At 40.8% G+C, this 26209-nt stretch overlaps 1 protein-coding gene across 1 annotated transcript; it reads right to left on the reverse strand.

Annotated features, from left to right (window-relative positions):
* Nucleotides 1-23997: 23997 nt before the first annotated feature.
* Nucleotides 23998-25585, reverse strand: LOC145138777 (uncharacterized). The gene is made up of 2 exons (XM_079072799.1): nt 25459-25585; nt 23998-24944 (listed from the first exon to the last, which is right to left on the reverse strand). Exon 2 carries the CDS (start codon nt 24582-24584, stop codon nt 24075-24077), a length of 510 nt encoding a protein of 169 aa, XP_078928925.1. The 5' UTR covers nt 24585-24944; nt 25459-25585; the 3' UTR covers nt 23998-24074.
* Between the last annotated feature and the right edge of the window lie 624 nt (nt 25586-26209).

Raw genomic sequence — 26209 nt, forward strand, 5'->3', positions numbered from 1 at the left:
GTCGGGTGTGCCTCCTGAGAGACAGGTGGAATTCCGGATCGATCTGATTCCCGGGCCGACGCCTATTGCCAAGACACCTTATCGCCTTGCACCGCCCGAGATGCAGGAGTTATCCTTGCAGCTTCAGGAGCTGCTGGGGAAGGGTTTGATTAGACCGAGTAGCTCACTGTGGGGAGCGCCGATCCTTTTTGTCAAGAAAAAAGGATGGTTCACACCGGATATGCATCGACTACCGGGAGTTGAACAAGTTGACGGTCAAGAACCGTTATCCACTACCGAGGATCGACGATTTGTTCCATCAGTTGCAGTGAGCATCTTGGTTTTCCAAGATTGATTTGAGAACTGGGTATCACCGGATGAGGGTTTGCGAGGAGGATATCCAGAATACGGCCTTTCGGACTCGTTATGGGCATTACAAGTTTGTGGTGATGCCTTTCAGGATCACCAATGCACCGACAGCGTTCATGGACCTTATAAACCGGGTGTGTAGGCCCATGTTGTATCGGTCGGTGATCGTGTTCATCGATGATATTTTGGTGTACTCGAGGTATAAGGAACAACACGAGGAACATTTACGGGAGATTCTTGGAGTGTTGAGGATGGAGAAGCTTTATGCCAAATTCTCCAAGTGTGATTTCTGGTTACGAGAGGTCCAGTTCTTGGGACACCTCGTTAACCATAATGAGATTTTGGTCGACCCGGCCAAGATCAAGGCAGTCATGCAGTGGGAGGTGCCAAGGTCCCCATTCGAGATCAGGAGTTTTTTGGGTCTGGCAGGCTACTATCGGAGGTTTATCAGAGATTTCTCTAAGATTGTCGTTCCTCTCACCAAATTAACCAGGAAGGGTGTTATATTTGCTTGGGGGACTAAGCAGCAGGCATCATTCGAGACTCTTCGCCAGAGATTATGCGAAGCTCCAGTGTTAGCCCTTCCGGAGGGAGTAGAGGACTTCTTAGTCTACTGTGATGCATCCATTTCGGGGTTGGGTGTCGTGTTGATGCAGAGGGGGCACGTGGTGGCATATGCATCGAGGCAACTGAAGCCTCACGAGACGTGATATCCCACCCATGATTTGGAGCTGGGGGCGGTGGTATTCTCCCTCAAGATTTGGCACCATTATCTTTATGGTGTCCGATGTACCATATACACAGACCATAAGAGCATGAGCTACCTTATAGATCAGTCCAACCTAAATATGAGACAGAGGAGGTGGTTGGATGTAGTGAAAGACTATGACTGTGAGATTTTGTATCATCCTGGCAAGGCTAATGTGGTAGTCGATGCCCTGAGTCATAGAGCAGCGAATGCTCCGATCCGAGACGTGTGTATGAGGATGACGATGATGACTCCAGTCTTAGATACCATTCGAGAGGCCCAAGCGCTGGCCATGAGACCAGGGAAATGCAAGAGAGAACGAGTGATTGGGTAGATTTCTGAGTTTGAGACGGATGGACGTGGGCTTATGACCTACCATGGGCGGATATGGGTGCCATACACGGGCGGAGCTCGACAGACTTTGATGGAGGAGGCCCATAAGTCGATGTTTTCCATTCACCCTAGGGCCACTAAGATGTACTTGGATTTGAAATGCGAATATTGATGGCCCTGTATGACGAGATATGTGACATGGATAGTCGAGAGGTGTTTGACTTGCCGTAAGGTCAAGGCAGAGCACCAGCGCCCTCATGGAAAGTTGCAGCCCTTGGAAATTCCTCTATGGAAGTGGGAGCATATTTCCATGGATTTTATTACCAATTTACCAAGGACAACGCGGGGTGTCGATGCGATTTGGGTGATTGTGATCGGTTGACGAAGAGTGCTCACTTCCTGGCTATAAGTGAGAGCTCTTCTACGGAGAAGTTGGCCGAGATCTATGTTCGAGAGGTGGTGGCACGGCATGGGGTGCCAACATCAATAGTGTCATATCGTGATGTGCGTTTTACTTCTAGGTTCTGGATGAAATTTCATGAGGAGTTGGGTACCCGACTATATTTTAGCACCGCATACCACCCCCAGACCGACGGGCAGAGCGAGCGGACGATTCAGACACTCGAGGACATGCTGTGTGCATGTGTTATGGACTTCAGTGGGAGTTGGGACTCCTACCTGCCCTTGGCTGAGTTTTCATATAACAACAGCCATCACTCTAGTATTGGGATGCCTCCCTTTGAGCTTTTATACGAGAGGAGGTACCGGACTCCCATCTGTTGGGGGGAGGTCGGGCAGAGAGTGATGGGGAGCACTGAGATATTGCTCAAGACGACATAGCAGATCCAGGTGGTTAGAAAGAGGCTACTGACGGCCCAGATTCGTCAGAAGAGCTACGCAGACCGGAGACGTTCCGAGCTAGAGTTCCAGGTAGAATATTTTGTCCTCCTGAAGGTATCCCCATGGAAAGGGGTGATTCGATTTAGGAAGTGGGGCAAGCTGGGCCCTAGATACATTGGTCCTTTCAGAGTGTTAGCTCGAATAAGTAACGTAGCTTATCAGTTAGAGCTGCCTGCAGAGTTGAGCCAGATTCAGGACACCTTCCATGTATCCCAGCTAAGGAAGTGTGTAGCCGACGAGACGATAGTGGTGCCTCTATAGGACATTCAGGTTGATGATCGCCTGAACTATATCGAGCGACTTGTAGCGATATTGGATTGGAAAGTAAGGACATTGAGGAACAAGGAGGTGCATCTGGTTAAAGTTCATTGGTAGCATCGTAGAGGTTCAGAATGGACTTGGGAGCCAGAGTTCGAGATGCGCGAGTAGTACCCAGAGCTGTTTCCCGAGAATAAATTCGAGGGAGAAGTCTAATTCTAGTGGGGGAGAATTGTAACACCTCGAAATAAGGTATGTATCGATAACCCTTACTTTTATTGAATTGCTAAAGCTAACCCTTAATTAAGAAAAAAGGTGGCAGATGAGTACGCGGGGCATACGTGTGTGTACGCTCAGCATACTCATGTGCGTATTATGGACATAGAGGCCACCTAGTACACTGGGCGTACCAGAGGGTACGCTGGGCGTACTATGCTTAGAGTGAAAACCCTAATTCTGTTGTGTGTCCCTATTTAAGGAACATGATGGCCTCATTCCCAACCACCATTTCTAGCCTCCAACTTCCCTCAAACCCTAAATCCCGTTTCCTTAGCTTGTGAGAGCAATTGTGAGCTTATTGAGTGTTCTTGTGGAATTCTCTTGTGAAGAAGGAGTTTAAAGGAAAAAGAGTTGGTGTCCAAGCTTTTGGATCTGAGTTTCTCTGTGGTTGGTGCATCATTCAGAGGTATAAAGCTCAAAGCTTTCTCATTGTTTGATTAGTTCATGTTTTGGTCCATTCTTAGGGTTTTTATGTCCCAAGCTTGAAGCTTTATGAGTTTTGTGAACTCAAGAGCATAATACATGTCCATTTAGGTGTTTCTAGTTGTTTGGACTCATAAAAATGAGATCTTGGTCGTCAACATCTCTCCATGCATGAGATATGAGGACCTTTGTGAGTAAAGGATGAGAGTTTATGAGATTTAGACTTGTCCAGCCATGTTAAGGCTTAAAGTCAGCAACTTTATGGAGTAATGGACCTTATTCAGCCCAGATATGAAGTAGTAGCAATGGTCTTAACGGATTAAGACTAAAAGAGTGAAAAGAAGAAATATGGGGAGTAAGCCGTGCGTACTCCCAGCTACGCACTGCGTAGCCCTGAGCCACCTCGATGCATGCATGGCTGACTGTACGCCCAGCGTGCGCGATGGGTGTTGACTTCTTTTGACTTTTAGGGTTTTGGTCAAGTTGTGGACTTTGGAGACCATGGAGGGGTAAAATGGTCTTTTACCCTTCTAGGGTTTAGTAGATGAATTTAGCCTAACACCTTTTGGGAGTTATTAATATTAATTATTAATTAGAGGGAAATGTGATATATGTTAGGCAGAGTCTAGACCGGTAGTTCGGGTACGAGATATACTGCTTTACTTTACGAGGTGAGTCTTCTCACAATACTTACCTGAGTGGTAATACTGTGTGACCGGAGGGTCTTGCTTGAGTTATTACCCGGAGGGTCTTGTGTGCTTATACTGAGCTATGTGATATATTACGCGTTCTGTCTTTGTGATTTATGATGTATATTATTCTGTGCCCTATTGAGTTAGGACCGGAGGGTCCAACCCGAGCTGTGAGACCGGAGGGTCCTCACTAAGACACATGACTGAAGGGTCCTTATCAAGATATAGCCATGAGAGGCTAATTATTTGTATGTGGTATTTTAGGGAACGCACTAAGCTTCGTGCTTACAGTGTTCTGTGAAATGTGTTTCAGGTACATCTCATAATAGCGGGAAGGGGTCGGCATGATTGTACACACCAGCTTATTGAATTGTGTTTTGAGGATTCTGGGATATGAGTCAAACAGTTTTTGTGATTGTGTTTTGAGACAATTATGATTTGAGTATGAGATATTAAATCGTGTTTTGTGTGGAATTAAAAATGAAAATTTTGTTTGAAAATTTAGAGTGTTACAGAACTCGACGAGTTTGTGGAGGAAATCAGCGAGTTGGATCGGTTTCTTCCCGACTTTACAGACTAATGGATAAACTCGACGAGTTGGGTCAACTCGGAATGTTGACTTTGACTTTGACTTTAGTCTTTGACCAAGTTTGACCTATAAGGGGCTTTTGGGCAATTTGTGTTGTACTTAAGGAAATATTTTATGTTTAGGGGTTGAGTAGAGTCGATATTCGGAGTCGGGGTCCGTTCAATTACCTTTCTGTATTCGAGGTGAGTTTCCTTACCGGGTTTAGCGGGTCGAAGGCACCAATGCCGGCCCATGTTTATGTTATGTTGATAGTATGCTAGTTGTCTTTGTGACTCTTGCATGTGTGTGTGTTTATATGCTTTCCGAGCTCAGCTCGATGATCGGGCGGGGCCCACTATATGTTATTGTATGTACGGTATGTGGTATTTTGGGGCAAATCACTAAGCTTTGTGCTTACGATTTTTAGTTTATGTTTCAGGTACTTCCGGTTGTAAAGGAAAGAGTTCGGGACGACTGCATGGCACACACACCATTGAGATTCCACCATGATGTTTTACTCTGATTTGTGATAAATTGATACACTAGTTTTATTCACGTGTTTGGATGATATGGGAAAATACTACATTATTTATTATTAAATTGAATTTTTTGGGACCATATTTTTTTGGATGTTACAAGTTGGTATCAAAGACTTGGTTTGAGGGATTTTGGGCACACTCTCGGGTGTGTCTGAACTCAAACTAAGGACTTGGTAGAAATTCTTAAAAGAAAAACATTTTTATAAAAAGGATTTCTAAAAGAGAAAAGGGTGTGGTGAGTGCAATCAGTCGAGCTCAAGTAAGTCATCCCAAAATACCCATACATGTTTATATATGATATGAATTGTGAAATTGTGAATCGCATGCTAGATTAGGGCTAAGGATCTAGGAGAGATGCCTTTGTATGCCTGTTATATGAGCTTATAGATTCGCATGCTAGTACTGATCAGTCAGTGATAGGATGGTCTGATTAGGTTATGCTCAGTTCTGATTACTTGATGCTCGAATGTTGCTTGCTTTGTGCATTTAGGAGTTCCTGCTAATCTCAGCTAGTTAGTAAGCGAATATGCTAAGTTACATATTATGAAAACAAAATAATTTCATAAGGTTAGGTTTAGCTCTATGGCACAGCTCTTGTTTGAGTCCAGCCGTTGTAGGGAGAGACCTCTCATTTGAAGAATTATCTAGTCTTTGTAATATGTAATTGTATTCGTGAGCTAGTTAGAGAAGGTTAGCATGAGTTCCTTCTGCAGCTTATGGCAGATAGTGGTGTGGAATTTTCCCTAGGATGAGATTTAGTGTTGGGAGCCTTATCTGTGAGGAAATTGTCGGTTTAGGGTGACTTGGCTAAGTTAAGGCACTTCTTGAGGAAAGCACATATAGATGTGGAAGGTAGTATGGGCCCGTACTAGTGGAAGCAGAGGATCCGTACTCGAGTCAAGGAGAGCTGCAATGAAGCCAGGGAGCTTGTGTAGTTATGTTTTCCCCGATGCATGTGTTGATGCTTAATCAGTTAGTTTTATGATCTATTTTCAGTATGGTAGTATTGCGAGGTAGGCCAGTGGGCAGTTCTGGTATCGGGGAGGGTTCAGGATCAGGTTCTGGAGCCGGGCAGCTTGACGACCAGACGAGGGAGTTCACCTCGTCTTAGATTACGTGCAGTATCCTTGATCATACTCATGTGATCTTTAGCACGGTCAAGGAGCGTATTCTGGAGATTCTTGATGAGATATTGAGCGCCTTTCGCGCTGAGATGGTGTCGTTGATCGGGGAGCGCTCTCTGGCCTTCAAGGAGTTTCGTGTATGTGGAGCGCCAGACTATCAAGGGTCTAGGGATCCCTGTAACAACCATAAAATTCAAGCCAATTATAAACTTTTTCAAACACTTGAAACCATTTAAACATTACATAGTTTGTTTTCAAAATACTAATTATCAGAGTATCCCAGTATCAAATCATAAAAATCTTAACAGCAGGAGGAGCGGTACGATCATGCCTTCGCCTTCCCGCGATCACCAGAGGTACCTGAAACAACAACTGAAAATGTAAGCCCTAGAGCTTAGTGAGCTATCCCCTAAAATACCAATCTCATAACCATATCATATAATCATATAGGCAAACGGCATGCATAATGAGCCTTCAGCCTGACTGGACCGCCTCGCAAGCCTTCAGTCTATCTGGACCGCTCTCCGAGCCTTCGGCACGTCTGGACCGCCTCGCAGGGCCTACAGCCTATCCGGATCGCTCGTCGGGCCTTCGGTCTGACTAGCATACCCTCCTCGGTCTGTAGTATATCCCGACCGCCCTGGGTATGTTGGCCTTCATCACAAAGTAGGACCGCCTCAACCCAACCCCCAAATCAAACAACATGTGCATATAGAATTTTATGCTATCATAATAACAGTCAAACCGATCTAACAGATCAAATATCATAGCAACATCCTATAACTAGGACACCGACCTACCCAGGTCACTAACATAGCATAATCCTATAACCTGGATATCGACCGAACCAGATCACTAAGCATAAGCATATCACCATCCTAACTAATAGGATGCAAGACAATAAACATATCATGTAATAATCCGGATACAAATCATAAAGGGCCGGCCTTGGTGCCTTAGACCCTGTTGATATAGTGAAGATAACTCACCTCTCCCGTGTCGCACTAAAGTGGTAAGCTCAACCCTCGGATCACCAACACGAACTCTGTCGCACCCCCAAACCAGAACGGCGGAAACGTTCGGGGGCAGAGGACTTAAGGTAAGTATCACAACACATGTAACATAGTAATCAAAGTACAAACAACCATTTCATTAATAAGTATAAGTTTTACATAAGTGTTTAAACATTACATATTCAAACACTAAAGTAGGTACAACAGAAGACAAGCGTCGCGGTACGGTACTAGGTAGTCTTCTCAAGAGCTTCGGGAGTGTACCTGTCTACTGGATTCCTGAGAATACAAGTTATTTGGAAAGAGTAGATCAGCATTTAAGCTGGTGAGTTCATAAGTATTTTAGTTCTGTTAATTATACCCTAAGTTCTTTGAATAAGTTCACTGGTTTCTCCAGGAAATCCTATATTTCTTGAGGTAATTAACTGATAACCTCAATAGTTTCACTCTGTAATTACCTAGTTTATACTGATTATACATAACATAATATCGAATTGACAGTCAACTGGGTGTATCTGCCCTAATCCCACAACCAAACAAGGAACAGGAAGTAAGGCGGAAGTCACACACTTTACTGTCAATCGGACATTACTTATGTATAACTATGATGTAATAACTAAGGAATTATAGAATTAACCACTAAAGGTCTTTTATGTTATACTAGTTTACAAAGATTGAATGACTAAGTTTCATTTGATAAGTGGTTTAATCCCATAAACCGTTTCCTTTGTATAAGTGGTTTAATCCCATAAACCGTTTCATTTGTAAAAGTGGTTTAATCCCATAAACCGTTTCATTTGTAAAAGCGTTCTTAGTTATATCTGTTCTACAGTAAAAACCTTAGTATTAATCCTGGAGAGTATTGTATTATCCATAATACTGCCTTGTGGTTTTAAATGTTCAAAACCAGAAGTACAATACTTGATTTCATGATACGTAGCTCTTACTGTAAGTAAAAGCTACTGAAGGTATATATGGTCGGGATGTAATTAACTTTTCTTACTGTTATAAGAGAAGTATATTACTTTGTAATTCACTCATTGTTCTATCCATGTGAGTCCTATCAACCATACTAATATGACGGAAATGCCTGCAACGACGTTCTTCAGGCGTCGGAATGGTATGATATTTGACACCCTAGGCCTGCCGGCCAAACTGTAGCCAACAGTAGAGGTGCGGGATTGTCAGTCCCATATAGATCTATACACAAATTCACGCTCTCCCTACAAGAGATTCTGGCTACAAGAGTATTATTACCCGATGAATGCTAACTCTGGTACTTTGTATCGTACCCTTGGTTAATGCAAACCTGGTATAATGTATTATTACCTCGTGTTTGCTAACTCGGGTACTCTGTATAGTACCTTTGCTAATGCAAACCCGACAGAATGTATTATTACCTCGTGTTTGCTAACTCGGGTACTCTGTATAGTTCCTTTGCTAATGCAAACCCGGAAGGATGTATTATTACCTCGTGTTTGCTAACTCGGGTACTCTGTATAGTACCTTTGCTAATGCAAACCCGGCATTACCTCATGTTTGCTAACTCGGGTACTCTGTATAGTACCTTTGCTAATGCAAACCCGGTATGATGTATCTTTACTTCTTTAATATGTTGTTCGTATATTAAAGGTATTATACATATCTTGTTATAGTTGAATGTATTTTGGTAATTTCCTTGGAAAGTATACAGTCGTGAATCATACTTGTATCTTTAGTTTTGAATCATAAATTATACCTATTATAATTTATATGTTCTATCTGATTAGCATAGTTTCTCATGGATGAACACCTTTGCTCAGCCTAATACAAAGGTGAAGATACCAAAAGGAGTAACCTTTTTATACTCATATATGTATATTATATATATAATTGAGAAGAAAACGACCTTCGGACAAATAACACCACCTTAACTCCACATCCAAACAAGGAAAAGGAAACAAGGTAATTCATTAGTCCTAAGTCCTTCAAATCTTATTTATATACTTATACATATATAATCATGATTTTGGTGATTATACTTTGAAATAGCTTATAAAACATTTTTCAAAGAATTTTAACGGAGTTTACAAGACTTTAAAGATTTAACATGTCTTTAAGTGATTTTGGAAGTATTTGATAATTCTTAAAAGCATACGAAAACTCTTTGTGTGATTATTATCACATACAGTTATTAGCACAATTTATTATTGTGTTAAACTTGTATTCCCCCCCTAAAAAGCATTTAAAAACCATTGAAAAGGTAAATTATAGGGGTATGAACTCACTTTGATAAGCGGTGATTCGGGCAGCGTTTCGTTTCCCGGAAAAAAGTTTGTTTGACGAAAAACCGGCTCAAACCGGGCAGAGTTTCGACAGGAGAGAGGATGAATTCTCGAGAATTCTGGGGCTCCGGGGCTTGCTTCGGGCTTTAGACACGATATCGGGGCCTTGGGAGGTCGTGAGAAAGTTTACGGGGTTAAAATGTGAAAAATGGGAAGTTTTGGGGTGAAAAATCTCTCAAATCCGAGAAGTCTCGCACCCTTTATATAGGGGTGCGAGGGTGCGGTCCGAGGTGGTGAGTCAGCAGCCACCTGGCGAGGGCGAGGAGTCAGCAGGACACGCGTCGGACATGCGGAGTGTACACATGCGAGGCTCGGACCCGGTGGCGAGGCGATGGCTTCGGTTCGGGTAGGCGGTTCGGATCTGTCAGCTTCGGATTGGACCGGACTTCGGTCCAATGGGAGGAGGATCATGACGACTTCGGACCAATCAGGAGCTGCCACACGAAGGTTTGGTCCTATCAGCAGGTGACACGTGGCAGCCTCGCATGCGAGGGATGACGTGTCCGAGATGACTCAGCGAAATTTCCCGGTTTTCTAGATTTTTCTCGATTTTTGTGCCAAAAACTTGCGAAATTCACAATTTTCTCATACGAGCTCTGTTTTTGGTGTTCTTTATATGCACACGTAGGTAAAATCATACTCTACGACTTTCGTTTAGACTTTGTCGGCTGATTTTGACTTTATTTTTAATATTATTATTTTAAACAGACCAGGACGGGAATCCGTTAAAAATTCATAACTTCTTCATCCGACGTCCGTTTTTGTCTGTCTTTTTACCGTTGTGCTACTTTTGACGAGACCTTCGATTCTCGTTTAAGTTGTGTTGGCTAAATATCGATCGATTTATATTTCGAATTTTTAGCTGTCTACTGCTAAACCGAAACTTCGAAAAATCATAACTTCCTCATACGAAGTTAGATTTTGACGTTCTTTTTATGAACGTTCTCGGTTTAACATATTCTACAAGTTTCATGTAGATTGTTAAGGCTAAAAAGCCTTTTATCGAAAATTCACTTTTTACACTGGATAGTGTTTTACCGGTTTTGTCGCGGATTTTCGATTGGTCATAACTTCTTCGTTATATCTCGGATTTCAGTGTTCTTTATGTTTTTGGAAACCTTGTTACAAACTCTACCACTTGGTTCATCCCAATTACGATTATTGATCAATTTATTTTTGACCAAAATTTGACTGGTGTCACAAACTCCTCTACCTAAAGTTACCACAAAACCCTTTTTCATAAATTTCCAAATCACCAAAATACCCTCAGAAGTCAACTGGTCAACTCTTGGTCAAAGTCAAAGTCCACAGTCGAAGTCAACAGTCCATGTTGACTCGATTCATCGAGTGAAGCTCACCGACTCGTCGAGTCCTTCCTGAACTCGAGAAGTCGTGAAATCCTTGGTTGGCTCGTCGAGTTCCCCTTTAACTCGCCGAGTTCATACGTGTCCAGAGATTGGGAAAAACCCTAGCCGACTCACCGAGTCATTGGACTGACTCACCGAGCCCAAGGCAATCTTCATCGAACTCGCCGAGTTGTTCATCCAACTCGACGAGTTCATGACCATCTTCATATGACTCGCCGAGTCGACCTTGAGACTCGTCGAGTACCTTCAATCCAACATCCATACAGACGCTTTTTAAGCCATGGTAAGGCTCCATATTGTAGATCCAGCTTCCCAAGGCATGTTTATCACGTAAAGTTGCAAACTTTACGTGCATGCAAGGCTCTAATGACCCATAATGCCAAATCTAAACTTGAAATGGGGTTTAACTCAAAAGGAAGGGTTCATACTTGCTAAAGCTTTAAGCTTTATGGACCTAAAGACCAAGGAGAGTTCAGATATGAAGTTGCAACTTCAGATCTTGGCTCATACCCAAGAATAGCTTCATAACGTGATGAAAAGCCCTAAACTTCAACCCAAAGGAGATTTAGAAGGAAAGAAGGTCAAGGTAACGACTTGATACCTTCAAATGGTGTTATCTGAGGTAGATTTCAGGTCCACACAAGCTCCTTGCTGCTAGCTACTTGATCTCTAAGCTCCCTTTTCTAAGAATCTTCTTCCCAAGGCTTGAAACACACAATGGAGCACATACACACACACGTATTAGGGTTTGAGAGGGACAAGAAGCAGTAAAGGGGAGGCTGGGGGAGGCCAATGATCCTTTAAATAGGGTGCAATAACCCGAGATTTAGGGTTTCATCCTCCAGCTCCTACTCGTCGAGTCCCTTATTGGACTCGGCGAGTAGGTCACTAAAACACGCGACCCAACCCGCTGCTACTCGACGAGTAGGGCAACCAACTCGTCGAGTAGACCTTGAAAACAATAAAATTCTTATATAAAATCAATACCTGAGAATCAGGGCGTTACAATCCCAATGTGAGCAGCAGGTGGTTGGCGGATGTCGCCAACACTTTTCGTACCATCCGTTGTTCCGAGGGGGACAAGGTCAGACTATCTTCCTGCCTCCTAGAGGAAAGGGCACGTGATTGGTGGGAGGAGGTAGGGTACGCTACTGGAGATGATGCTGCTATTGATTCGATGACATGGGGTGATTTCTCGACCAGGTTCCGATCCGAGTTTGCACCGTTGATTGAGGTGCAGCAGCTGGCGCGAGAGTTCCAGGATCTCCGTCAGACTATTGAGACGGTGACTGAGATCACCGCTATGTTCCGGGAGAGGGCACTTCTAGTTCCGCAGTATGAGGCGGACGAGGAGATGAAGAAGGCTCGATACCATGAGATGCTGAGGAGCGACATTCGGCAGTTTGTGAGCCGATCCAGCTGCAAGACGCTGAAGACATGATAGTGAGGGCTAGGGAGAGGGAGATTGACTTAGAGATAAAGAGGAAGAGGAAGCCAGATTCTGCGGAAAGTGTTGAGGGTTCGGACAAGCGGCCTAAGGTATCTGATTACAGGTCAAAAGGCCAGCATTGTCGTAGCCGATGTGGCAGGTGCGACAAGGTGCACGAGGGGACGTGCAGAGCGGGTGATTCTGGCTAGTTCAAGTGTAGTCGGACTGGTCATATCAGCAGAGATTGTACTGCTACCACCCCCATCACTAGGGTATCTTATCTGATTTGCTTTCAGTGGAATCAGAGGGACCACAAGAAGGCCCATTGTCCGAGTTTGGCTACGACAGTACCGGTGTCAGCACTCGCTCCTGCGACATTGAGGATTACTGACGGCCATCAGGGCCGGGTAAATGTGCCAACGGCGAAGAGCAGGGCGTTCCAGCTGACTGCGGAGGAGGCGCATGCCGCTCCTGATGTTGTGACGGGTATGTATCTTCTCTTTTTCTCTTTATTTATATCGAATTGTTGCTTATGTTTATGTGTTTTATTTTAGGATATTTCCTCGTGAACGGTATCTCTGCTTTGGTATTATTTGATTCGGGGGCTACCCGATCATTCGTATCTCTTGCGCTCAACAGGAGATTTGCTGGAGCTCCGGGAGAGCTGGATTGTCCTTTAGATGTCGATATTTTCGATGATAGGTCTATTCGTGTTGCGAGGGTTCATCGAGGTTGTACTCTTCAGTTACTCAGCGAGCGGTATCCGGTGGGTCTGGCTCCCATTCCTTTGCGTAGGAACAAGGTTATCGTGGGCATGGATTGGTTGAGCCCCAATGGGGAAGTGATCGACTGTGAGCAGCAGTTGGTTTGGGTTCGGACCCCAAGTGGGAGAGAGTTGGTGATTCAGGGTGAGAGACCGCAGTGTGGACCAGTTATGTGTTCTGCAGCGAGGGCCAGACGCTATCTTCATTAGGGTTGTGCAGGTTTTGTCGCCTATGTCATGGATACCCGAGATAAGGGTAAGGTGACCGTGGACGATGTGTCGATTGTGCGGAAGTATCCGGATGTGTTCCTGTAGGATTTTCCTGGGGTACCTCTTGAGAGGCAGGTGGAGTTCAGGATTGATTTGGTTCCAGGTGCGGCTCCGATAGCCGAAGCACCGTATCGGCTGGCTCCTCCCGAGATGCAGGAGTTATCTACACAGTTGTAGGAGCTGTTAGACAAAGGGTTTATTAGGGCGAGCAGTTCACCTTGGGGAGCACCAATTATGTTCGTGAAAAAGAAGGACGTGTCTCATCACATGTGTATCGACTACCAGGAGTTGAATAAGGTAACAGTGAAGAACCGTTATCCCCTCCCGAGGATTGATGATCTTTTCGACCAACTTCAGGGTGCATCTTGGTTCTCCAAGATTGATATGTGATCGGGTTATCATCAGATGCGAGTTAGGGATGAGGATGTGCAGAATACCGCTTTCTGGACTCGATATGGCCATTATGAGTTCGTGGTGATGCCATTTGGGCTCACTAATGCTCCTGCCGCATTCATGGATCTCATGAACCGCATCTGGAAACCGATGTTGGATCGGTCTGTGATAGTCTTTATTGATGATATCTTGGTCTATTCCAAGACGCAGGAGTAACACGAGGAGCACTTGAGGGAGGTGCTGGAGACATTGAGGAGGGAGAGACTTTTTGCAAAGTTCTCCAAGTGCGAGTTCTGGTTGTGTGAGGTGCAGTTCCTGGGGCACCTTGTCAATCAGAAGGATATTCTGTTCGATTCGGCCAAGGTCGAGGCCGTGAAGTGGTGGGAGGTTCCGAGGTCTCCATCTGAGATTCGGAGTTTTCTTGGTTTGGTGGGTTATTATCGGAGATTTATAGAGGATTTCTCCAAGATTGTTGTTCCATTGACCCGACTGACCAAGAAGTTGGTGACATTTCGCTGGGGGCCTGAGCAGCAGGCAGCTTTCGAAACTCTTAGACAACGATTGTGTGAGGCGCCGATTCTGACCCTGTCAGAGGGTGTTGATAATTTTGTGGTTTATTGTGACGCTTCGATCACGGGTTTGGGTGTAGTATTGATGCAGTAGGGTCGCATGATAACTTACGCTTCGAGGCAGCTGAAGCCTCATGAGGCGAACTATCCGACACATGATTTGGAGCTGGGGGCTGTGGTTTTTGCGCTCAAGATTTGGCGGCATTACCTCTATGGGGTTCGTTGTACTATTTACACGGACAACAAGAGCCTGAGGTATTTGACGGATCAGCCGAACCTGAACATGAGACAATGTCGTTGGTTTGATGTGGTGAAGGATTATGATTGCAAGATCCTGTACCACCCGGGAAGGCCAATGTGGTGGCCGATGCTCTTAGCCGCAAGGCGGTCGTGGATCCGATCAGAGATTTATGCTTGAGGATGACCGTGGTTACTCCGTTGTTGGAACAGATCTGTGAGGCACAGGTCGAGGCGATGAAGGAAGAGCACCGGAAGAGTGAGCGGATTGTGGGTCAGGTGGCTTCCTTCAATTATGATAGCGGAGGATTGTTGACCCTGCATCTGAGGTTCTGGGTTCCTTATTAGGGCGATGCACGCCAAGTCCTGATGGAGGAGGCTTACAAGTCGAGATTCTCCATTCATCCCGGGGCGACAAAGATGTATAGGGATCTTCGTCCTGATTATTGGTGGCCCTACATGAAGCGGGATATAACATGGTTTGTGGAGCGGTGTTTGACTTGCAGGAAAGTTAAGGCCAAGCATCAGCGACCTCACGACAAGATGCATATGTTGGAGATTCCCCTATGGAAATGAGAATACATCACAATGGATTTTGTAACACTCGTGTTTCTAGCTTGGGCATTAATATTAAGGTGATAGTCTAGGTTAACCTTTGTAACTCATTTTGAAGAAATGAAAAAGGAATTATGTGAATTCTATGTGTTTTATGTGTTTTATGCTTAATTACTAGGAGTTAATTAATTAAGAATAAAAATGAGTGTCGAAAATAAATATTAGATAAAACCGATATCTATTAAGAAAGTTGTAGTGGTTGTGACAAGGATTACGGATATATAAAGAATGCCGAAATCCGAGTTATAACGAAGAAGTTATGACCTGTCGAAGTTTCACGACAAAACTGGCTCGGTGCTGAATGTCGTAAAAAGTGAGTTTTCGATAAACTACTTTTTAGCCTTAGTGATCTAAACGAAACTCGTAGTGTTCGTTAAACCGAGAGTAAGTATAAAAAAAACACCCAAATCTGACTTCGTATGAGGAAGTTATGATTTTTCGAAGTTTCAGCTTAGCAGTAGACAGCTAAAAACTCGAATTTTAGATCGAGTGATTTTTAGCCGACACGACCTAAACGAGAATCGAAGGTCTCGTCAATAGTAGCACAACGGTAAAAAGTATGATGAAAACGGACGTCGGATGAAGAAGTTATGAATTTTTAACGGATTTCCTGTCCCGGTCTGTTAAAAATAATAATATAAAAATTAAAGTCAAAATTAGCCGACGAAGTCTAAACGGAAGTTGTAGAGCGTAATTTTACCTACGCGTGCATATAAAGAACGTCAAAAACGGAGCTCGTATGCGAAAGTTATGGATTTTAGAAGTTTTTGCACAAAAATCGAGAAAATTCGCATAGTCACGTTTTTGCCACGTCACCCTCGCTTAGAACGTGCCACGTGTCCGAAATCAGTGAGTCATACGAGCTACGTGGCGAAATCTGCTGAGTCATCCGAAGACGTGTCGCGATCCTTCCGAGTCCGAAGTCGCGGTCCACTAAGAATCTGACGCGTGCCCTTTGGTGCGTGTCCGAACCCTCGCAGACTGCCACGAACACCCCCTACTTCGGACCTAGACCTCGGTCCAGTAAGAAGCTGCCAGCAAGCCTTCGCACGCGCAGCCCACGTGCGATCCCTCCCCTACGAGCCTCGGATCTACGCCACCTGGAGGCTTCTCAGCCGTCCGATCAGAAGCTCCTCCCTATAAATTAGGGGTGGCAACTCTCGACCCAACCCGTAACCCGACACTGATTCAACCCGAAAATAGACGGGTTTGGGTTGAGATTTTTGACCCGCCAATCCATCAACCCGCCAACCCACCAACCCGTTTATTTCATGGGTTGGGTTGGGTTATCTGTTTGGGTTCGCGGGTCAACCCGCCAACCCGTATATATATATATATATATATATATATATATATATATATATATATATATATATATATATATATATATAATGAGATATTTAATTATTAATGAAAATTGATTTCCATCTGTATTCGTAATATTCTGTATCATTGTATTCCTTCCGTATTCGTATGTGACTAATATGCATTTGCGGTTCGTTAATCAGAAAAAGAAAAAATACATGGCGTTATTTCCACGAGTCACGAATGAAGAACACATCCACTTTCTGTGAATGTTTTCATTTTTATTTGGATGTTATTGAATTTATGAATTTATGTTGAAAACCTTTTTTTTAAATGTTAATTACTTTAATCATTTTATGAAATTATGTTGAAAAAACCTCATTTTTTAAAATGTGTTGATTATTTATTAAACGGGTTATATGGGTTGGGTTTGACCCATTAACTTGTAAACCCGCGAACCCATATACTTAAACGGGTTATATAGGTTGGGTTGGGTTGAGGTTTCCAACCCACCAACCCGTGACCCGGCAACCCATATATTATATGGGTTGGGTTGAGTTTAGGTTTTCTGACCCGCCAACCCGCCAACCTGTGACCCGCCAACCCGAACCCAACCCAATTTCCAAGCCTACTATAAATAGAAGGCTGCGAGCCTTCCCGGGTAACTTTGGAAATTTGCCACCTTTCACCCTAAATTTCATATTTCTTTCATTCTAACTTTTCCCAAAGCCCCGGTATTGATTATAACCCCTGGAATACGCCACGAAGTGCCCGTGAAGCCCGAAAAATTTATCTTTTCGGTTTCGAAGCCCGACCTTTGCAGAGCCCGGTTTCTCAATAAAACTCCCTGTTTTATTAGAAACGAACGTTTTAGGAAACGAATTGCTACCCGATTTTCATCAAAACATGTGAGTGTGTAGTTACTTTCAATTTACACATAGATATGAAGTATTTACCTTAAAATACGTGTTATGTGTAAATATGTTAATTGTTTATTTAAGGTGACTGTTGAATTGATGTTTTATACAAGTTTTAAACCGTATATGTATTTTATCTACAAATATGTTGGATAGAACATGGGTAGACAAAATAGTCGGTGGGTGTTAAAATAATGAGAGGCCTCGGTGTCGGTGTTGTTGTTGGTGTTGTTGTTGTAGTCGTCTAGCGGAGTATAGATGACGATCACGGACCTTTCTAGACAGTCCAGTGGTACACTAGCAAGTTCGCAACTTGTAGGTGTTGATGAACTAAATGTTCATTGGTGTACTCCAATCCCCCTCATGGTTGCCTTTAGGACATGTATGGCTGAGGAGTCCCCTTAGCAGTAGTGTCCAACTCGATGATATTTCTTAAGCTAAGTCCCTTATGTTAGGTGTTTAGGGACGTAAAGTGAGGACAACGGGAATGGGTAATCAGGGTTATTGTTGATTGGTGAAATTAATAAGTTATTATTACTGTGGGTTGAAAACCCTATATGTTCACCAGGCTCCCAAGTCTGACCCACTCAGCTTTTTATGATTACAGGTAGTGGACCTCGAGCATAGTCGGAGGACGATGAGAGATTTTTGATTATAGGCCAGTAGTTGTAAATAACTGTAGTAAGGCTTATAATGTCTTGTTTATGCTTTTGATCTGTATTGGAACATGACATCCCGAGGTTTTGATATATATATGGAAATATATACCTTCTTAAGGAAGGGTTTTGATAAACTTTTATCATGTTTTGTTTTGGGGACCTATTCCGCAAAATCTTTTGAAAAGATTTCTCTTATTTTATTTTAAAAAGCATAAATTAAATCGGTCTTTTCTGGCCGAGAAATTAGGGGATGTCACAGATTTTATCACGAAGCTTGCCAGGACTACGCGCGAAGTGGATTCTATTTGGGTCATCGTGGATCGATTGACCACGAGCATGCATTTCATCCCGATTCAGGAGAGTATTTCTATAGAGAAGCTAGCTGGGATTTATGTTCAGGAGGTGGTGGCACGTCATGGAGTGCCGGTATTAGTAGTTTCAGACCGGGACGTTCGTTTTACTTCCAGGTTTTGGAAGCGGTTTCATGACGAGATGGGCACTCGTCTCCACTTCAGTACAACTTTCCACCCGCAGACCGATGGGCAGAGTGAGCGGACGATTCAGACTCTTGAGGATATGCTGCATGTGTACGTATTGAATTTTGGTGGGAGTTGGGATCAATGTTGTAAAACTCCCCGAGTTGGCCGATTACTCCTCCGAGTACTCGCTACTCGGCCCCTTACCGAGGCGAGTTACAGAATCCCGAGTACTCCCCGATCGACCCTTATCGACCTAAGCAGTGTTGTAAAACTCGGTCAACTCAATAATTAACATGTATAATATACTTAATGATTTATTATTTAACACACACTCATGTGATTATTACTACATATATATCCTAAATTTTCAGTAATTATTCACGAAGTGAGACCATTATGTGTTTTTTAGTTTTTGTGTATTCACATGTATCTAATTTTGTTATATATTTCAAACAACTTATGATTTTGACATATATAATTTCCCTAAAAACATTTCTACATGAATTTCCAAATCCGAGTACTCCCCGAGTACTCGCTACTCGGTAGTCGGCCGAGTAGGTACCGAGTAACGAGTTTTACAACCTTGGTTGGGATATGTATCTTCTGTTAGCGGAATTTTCGTATAACAACAGTTATCATGCTAGCATTGATCGACCTCCTTTTGAGATGTTCTATGGGAGGAAATATAGGACCCTGATTTGTTGGGGCGAGGTTGGTCAGCGAGTCATGGGGAGTACTGAGGTGGTACTTAAGACTCTTGAGATGATTCAGCAGGCTCTAGACATATCAGAGTCAGCAGAAGAGTTATGCCAACAAGCGCGGGTCAGATTTGGAATTATAGGTGGGAGATATGGTTCTCGTGAAGGTGTCACCTTGGAAAGGTGTCATCCGGTTCAGGAAGCGGGGCAAGCTGGGCCCCAGGTATATCAGTCCCTTTAGGGTTTTGGCTCGGGTGGGCCGGGTTGCGTATCGTTTAGATCTTCCAGCCGAGCTCAGTCAGATTCATAGCACATTTCATGTCTCTCAGTTGCAGAGGTGCTTAGTGGATGATTCCGCAGTCGTGCCCTTGGAGGATATTCAGGTGGATGACCGCCTGAATTATATTGAGAGACCAGTGGCAATATTAGATCGTAAGACGAAAACCTTGAGGAACAAGGTTGTGGAGCTTGTGAAGGTGCAGTGGCTGCACCGTAAAGGGTCGTAATGGACTTGGGAGCCTGAGGAGGAGATGAGGCAGCATTATCCAGGATTGTTCGAGACAACGTGCACACCTGGTCAGCCCATTTTCTCATTAAGAGCTTAATACATCAAGTCCTTACGTCCAAAGTCAGATCCAAGCCCCAAATGACGTCTTTGACCATAAAGTTTCCAACTTTATGGTTTTGCATGGCCAATAAGTGCTTAACACTAAAAACCTTAACTACTTAACCCATTAAGACCTTGTAACTCATGCATGGAAGGGAAGAAATGATCAAGAGCACATTTTTATGCTTCTAAGGAGCTCAAAACGTCTGAAAGGACATCTTAAATGGATTGGAGTAGCTCATACTCAAAATATCAAACTAATGGGACCAAAAGGACACAAACTTCATAGCTAACTTAGATCTATGCATAGCTTCATCAAGTTCAAAACTTTTTACCTCCAAATGATGCCAAATGGTGATGAGATTCTGGATCCAAAGAGTCCTACTCCTCCAAGATGATCTTCTCTTCTTTCTCTCTCCTTCAAGGTAACCAAAACACACACACAAAGCTCAAGAGTGCTCAAAAATGGATTAGGGTTTGTTTGGGGACGAAGGTGGGTTGGAGGCTGATGAAAGAAGGTAGGTTAAGGACTTAAGGATGTTTAAATAGGGTCAAAACCCTAAAAATTAGAGTTTGTGAATCATGCACTCACGCCCTGCGTACGCTAGGTACGCCCATCGTATGTGACCTCGGGCTATTAATTACAAAAATGTCACTATGGGCCATTTTGCATCATTTCTCGTACACAGGGGCTAAATACAATAAATCTTCATACTTTTGGTTTAATTTGGAAATATTCATCAACCGGATGTTACAAAAATACTAAAACTTTTTCAATATAATTTATTGTTTACTTGCTATATCTACTATCTATCTAGTACTAAAAATGTGAAATTTTTTGATCCTACACCCACTCAGACGCGAAAGAATAGTACTAAAAAGGTGAAAATGTCATTTTGCAAATTAGAGGGGTGCAAGTTATGCGTAGAAACATCCACCGGCACTTCAATTTAGTATATAGTATAAGCAGATAACCTTGGTATTTGTGATAAAAAAATCAATCAATCGAATAATACATTTAAATTTTGTGTTATATTGTATTCGTTTATGGTGTTTAATGTTGATCAACTTAAGGAATTATTTGCATCATTATTCTTTTATCTTAATTTGTTCAGTACCAGTGAAAACATTGAGATGCAAAAATTGATTGAGGTTTTAATAGGTTGAATAATGAGATTCAAATGTTATATGTATGTGTAATATTAAAATGTCATAGGTAATGGATAATAGTATGCTCTAACATACCCATTTTCTTTATAGGTTTAATGTTATAAACTGGTTGCAAAACTATTTTCTTGTTAACAAAATCCTATTTCATTAAAATTGTACATGGTATTAAATTTTTTGACTTAAAACTCTCCTCAAATAGAAATTGTAAGCTTTTGCTTCTTCAGAAATCTCATTGCTTTCTCAATTAACCCAACTTCAACATTTTTCTCTTCCTATAACAAGACATACATACCTGAAGATACAAATTTTTATGAAATTTAAAAAAATTATAACTCTTTATTTACTGGAGATATGGTATTGAAGATAATTTGCATCTTGGATTTCTTTGGGGCTCCAAGTATAAAAGTCGTATATCCTAATGTTTGTAACTCTTCTTTCAGTTGTTGGTACCTATTAAAAAACAATTAAAATTAGGGCAAATTTCATATATATATATATATATATATATATATATATATATATATATATATATATATATATATATATATATATATTCTGTTTTTTATGGTTTAACCATTAAGACTTTTTTTTTTTTTTAAAAAGCACCATGAGTTTTATTCGATAATAAATTGCACAAAAAAAATCATAAGATTATTTTTTAGGTTAATGATGATTTAAAATTTTCAAAATTTTAATGATTAAATCATAAAAAAAAAAAAAAAAAAAAAAAGTCAACTTGTTAAACTGGAAAACTTTCAAACTATAATGTTTTTACAAAATTTGAAGCTTTCTGTAGTGGTTTTTTGAAAAAAAAAAGTATTTTTAATGGTTTTTCTCGAATAACCAAAGTATCGTGTTTGGAATGGAAATTGGCTTTAATATTGAGGCAAAACTTACAAATATTAGAGTAAACAGATTAGTTATATACCTTAATCACATCATCAACTTCAAAGCGAGAGGAAAGATATATGCACAACTAACTTGGTCCATTTTTATAAATGTTTTCCTAAATAAAGAAGTCACAACTCCTACAAAATTCAAATAAAACAATATTACCAAAGTTCCTAAAATGAAGGTTTGAGATAAAACAAGAAAGTTTTACCTGTAATATCTAATATCCGAACGAAAGTCACAATGAAGGGTTTTCGCTCTTTTAAACTAATTCATCGCAACATTGAGGGTGTCAAGAAAATGTTTTTAAAAAGTCCCCAAAAACATGCATATTGAAAATTAATAAAAAGTAATATATACAAGAATATACATTTAAAACTCCAAAAAATAATAAAAACACAATCATCTCTCGAGAAAAACCAACGTATGACAAATTATCATTGATCACATTGAATAATCTCGTAAACCAACGATTTGTCTCACATATTGCTACACAAAAGAAAGAGAGAAATAATCAAATAAATAAAATATATTTGAATGATACATTTTTTTTTAAACGGAAAATATACTAAACTATTTCTAAATTATTTCACTTATGTCTATTGCGGGACTTAAATTCTCGACCTCAAGGAGGGAGGGCAACATCGGATACAGCTGGGCTAGACGCTCTTTGATGAATGAGACACTCTAATACTGGAGTCTTTGATTCATTTTATAGTCATGAAGACTCATTCAGCTTTTTACACCCTACTAATATGGGACAAATTTTTCACTTTAAAATGGAAAACTTGTCACATCTACAAAATTTTGGTTTCAACCAACAAGCATAAATTTTTAAGTCTAACTATTATCATACTGCATTATAAACACGCATCATTATTTAGAACTATCACCTATAATTCACATCACCACAAGTTAGAAACTTGTTGAAAATGAATTTATAGTATAACTTCTCCTTTTTGCATACCTAAAAATTCATTATCGATCAATATCAGTTTCCATCATACATCTTACATATATGTTGAACCAACTTTGTAGATCTTTGATAGCAAAAATAAAGAAAACACGTTCTTTTCCTTTGTAACATGACATATCGCAATGATATCATATCTAAAAACAACAATGTTTGTTAATCGGAGCTTTATTTCGAATTCGCTTTACATGGACAATTTTCCATAACATGCTCAGACTTTCCATATAGTTCTTTTTCTATACATGCACATCAAAACCATATATTCTGATAAAATGTTATTGCTACATTACAAAATTTTCTCCTATAACAAGAGTTTGCTAGAGGTGCATGGTCAGATTCAAGGTCTCTTTCTCATACATCAAAATATGTCTCATTGAATGATCACAAACATAATATAGGCCCCAACGATTTGTCTTCGTCTTCAACTGTAACTATAATAGCCTTAAGTTCTGAAGCGATAATATTAAAAACACATAAATTATTTGAAATTTGTATGCCTTTACTATTACAAATAAGTATGAAATTGTTCATGAAATCCAACCGATTCATGATGCCTATGCTTTGGGATAATTGTATAACTTTCTCCGAAAGTTATCGTGCATGTTTACAAGAACATTTTTCTTAACACATGATCTTCTCTTTAACCTCACTTGAATCGCTACTATAATCAAGGGATCTTTTACCTCGGTGTCTTATGTAACCCAAGATTGAATTAACTCATCCTCCACAAGTTGAATTTGATTTTTCCATCTATTTTCTCTACATAGAACCCTAGGACTAGAACTTTGTCATTTCTTTATCTCAAAGATGATATTGTTTACTAAACAACCAACATAAAATTTCTTTATAATGCGGAAGATTGACAAAACTAAAACTTGCAACAAAAGAAAATAAAACAAGCAACATTAAGGAGGAATCATATACACAAAGTACTTCTAAACTCAAAAATCAATCGTCCTCAAAATTATGGATTTACGTATATGTATATGATTCCATGTGTTACTCATAAAACATTTAGAACACAATCATCCAACATAGTTTTTCTTAGGCAACAATGGCAATTGTATTCAAAGTAACAAATTAAGATGAAAAGAAAACCAAGAAGGTGATAAAAATATATACATATACCATAAAAAGTAAAAACATTATTATCTATAAAACGAGTTCATTCAATTTCAACCCCTCAACCTCTCACCATTCTATTAAAAACAAACGCATTCATATCTTCATCATCTGTAATACGAAGAGATGAAACAGCATGTGCAGCCATCTGTCCCACTGCAGATGACACGTCATCACCACACCCATACCCATATCCATATCCACATCCATTCCACTCGCATCTCGATCCTCCATGAGCATTCAAAATCCACCCAAATTCTTCATTTCGAGTTCTGTAAAACCCTTGATGATGGCTGCTGCCACGTGTAGCATCATCATCTGGGCCTTCCTCACTCAAAACCTGCATCGCGACTGCTTCAGCTATGGCAGCACACTCTTCATCCAACCTCTGTTGCTCTTCTTTCTTCTTCTGTTTCTTCTTCTCAAGCTCTGAAATAATGGCTGCTGAGGTGGCAAGGGCTTTCTCCAATCTCCTTTTTTTCTTTTCTGCTTGTTTGATACGATCTAATTCGTCTTTCACCTTCTTTTTCTTCCCCTTTCGTACACCAGAAACGGATTTACCACTATCCATGGCTTTATAATTTACCTTATGTGAAAAAAAAAAAAAACTAAAACTAATTTCTATATAGTTGTGTCTTGTTTACTTGCTATTATCTAGTATCTATCTAGTACTAAAAATGTGAACTTTTTTTTATCCTACACCCACTCAGATGTGAAAGAATATCTCATCTTACGAATAAGACAATCCCAAAAGGATATAGCTGGATCTAGTATAAGAGAGTATTGATAAGCACTTGATAAATTGTCTCTTGGAACTAACATTCTTTCTAATTTCCCACAGCCTGTGCATTTGCTCATTTCTTGAAAAGATAACCAAATAAATTAGGTGAAGATCTTGCTCCAGATCAAACGATCCACATGGAATTCCCTCCTGAAAATGAAATCAAAGAAGATCATGTGTAAGAACAACAAGAGTTGATTCAATTTGTTAGAAAAAAACCACAAATCACTACACGCATATTGCAGGATTGTAGAAATTAGTCCTAGACTCGTAGTTCTTAATAACGTGTTTCAATTGCATTGTTTAACGCCAATTGGTTATCATGTTAAAGATCAACAGGTAAAACGTAGTAATCAATCAACTAGGTGGAAAATTAGGGTTCGTGAAAGACGATGATTTCAATCAATTGTTATTAAACAGTAAGCAATTGAATCAAGTCAAATTAAGATCCGTGAACTCGAAGCAAACGCTCAATCAACCATCGACCTACCACAACAAACACATATAAACCCTAAAAGAAAGAATCAACTAGCAACTAACTTAGAACCCAATTACGGAATTGTAAACTTCAACATAAAATCTACACAACCAGATCAAATACGGCAAACTAAACACACGAACACAAATCAAATTCAGATTGAAATACAGAACAATAAAATCAAACCTCGTGAGAAGAATTATAACTAGGACTTGTGATTGCAAGAACTTGGATCTGAATTCTAAAGATGAAACCTAAGACGAAAGGGGAAGATATATAGAGAGAAGGATGGATAATATAAACTGATCACATGATAAAGCAAAGCGCCGAACGGAAAGAAGCAATGGCATAATTGTCATTTCCAGGAATTTTTTGGACACGTGGCGGACGATTAGAACGCAATCTAGAATGTCACAATTTTTGGTTGTTGGGCAGCCGTATGCTATCTGATCCGACAGCCTGTGAGATGACACGTGTCGGTGACCGCTTTGATTATGTAATGGTGATCTGGGACATTGATTTGAACGGCCAGAATGAATTTTCCAAAATAAATACAATTTTGATTTTTCTTCTCTAATTGGTGTGACATCTTAGCTAAATTTGCGATTTCCACTAAATTAGCGGTGAATTGGGATTATAGAAAATCTTTGGAAAATCCTAAGACCAATTAAAATTTGATTCTTAGAAAAAACTTTCTAATTTTTTGAAGAATATTCTCAAAGAAGATGATGATATATCAACAATGACCATATGAATTTGGTAGTATTCCAGAAATGATCTTATGTAAAAAGGTGAAAGAGTCGTGAAACATTGAAGATCACACGTGAAGAAGGAAATGATAATTACTTTAGTTTTTTTGAAAGATGAAAATATAAACTCAGGATATGCTTTAGATTTATTGACAAACTAGTAAAAAGAATATAAAAACAATAACTAT

This window comes from Lactuca virosa, chromosome 9 (genome assembly GCF_052849685.1).
Source record: "Lactuca virosa cultivar CGN04683 chromosome 9, Lactuca_virosa_CGN04683_v6, whole genome shotgun sequence".
NCBI classification, from domain to species: domain Eukaryota; kingdom Viridiplantae; phylum Streptophyta; class Magnoliopsida; order Asterales; family Asteraceae; genus Lactuca; species Lactuca virosa.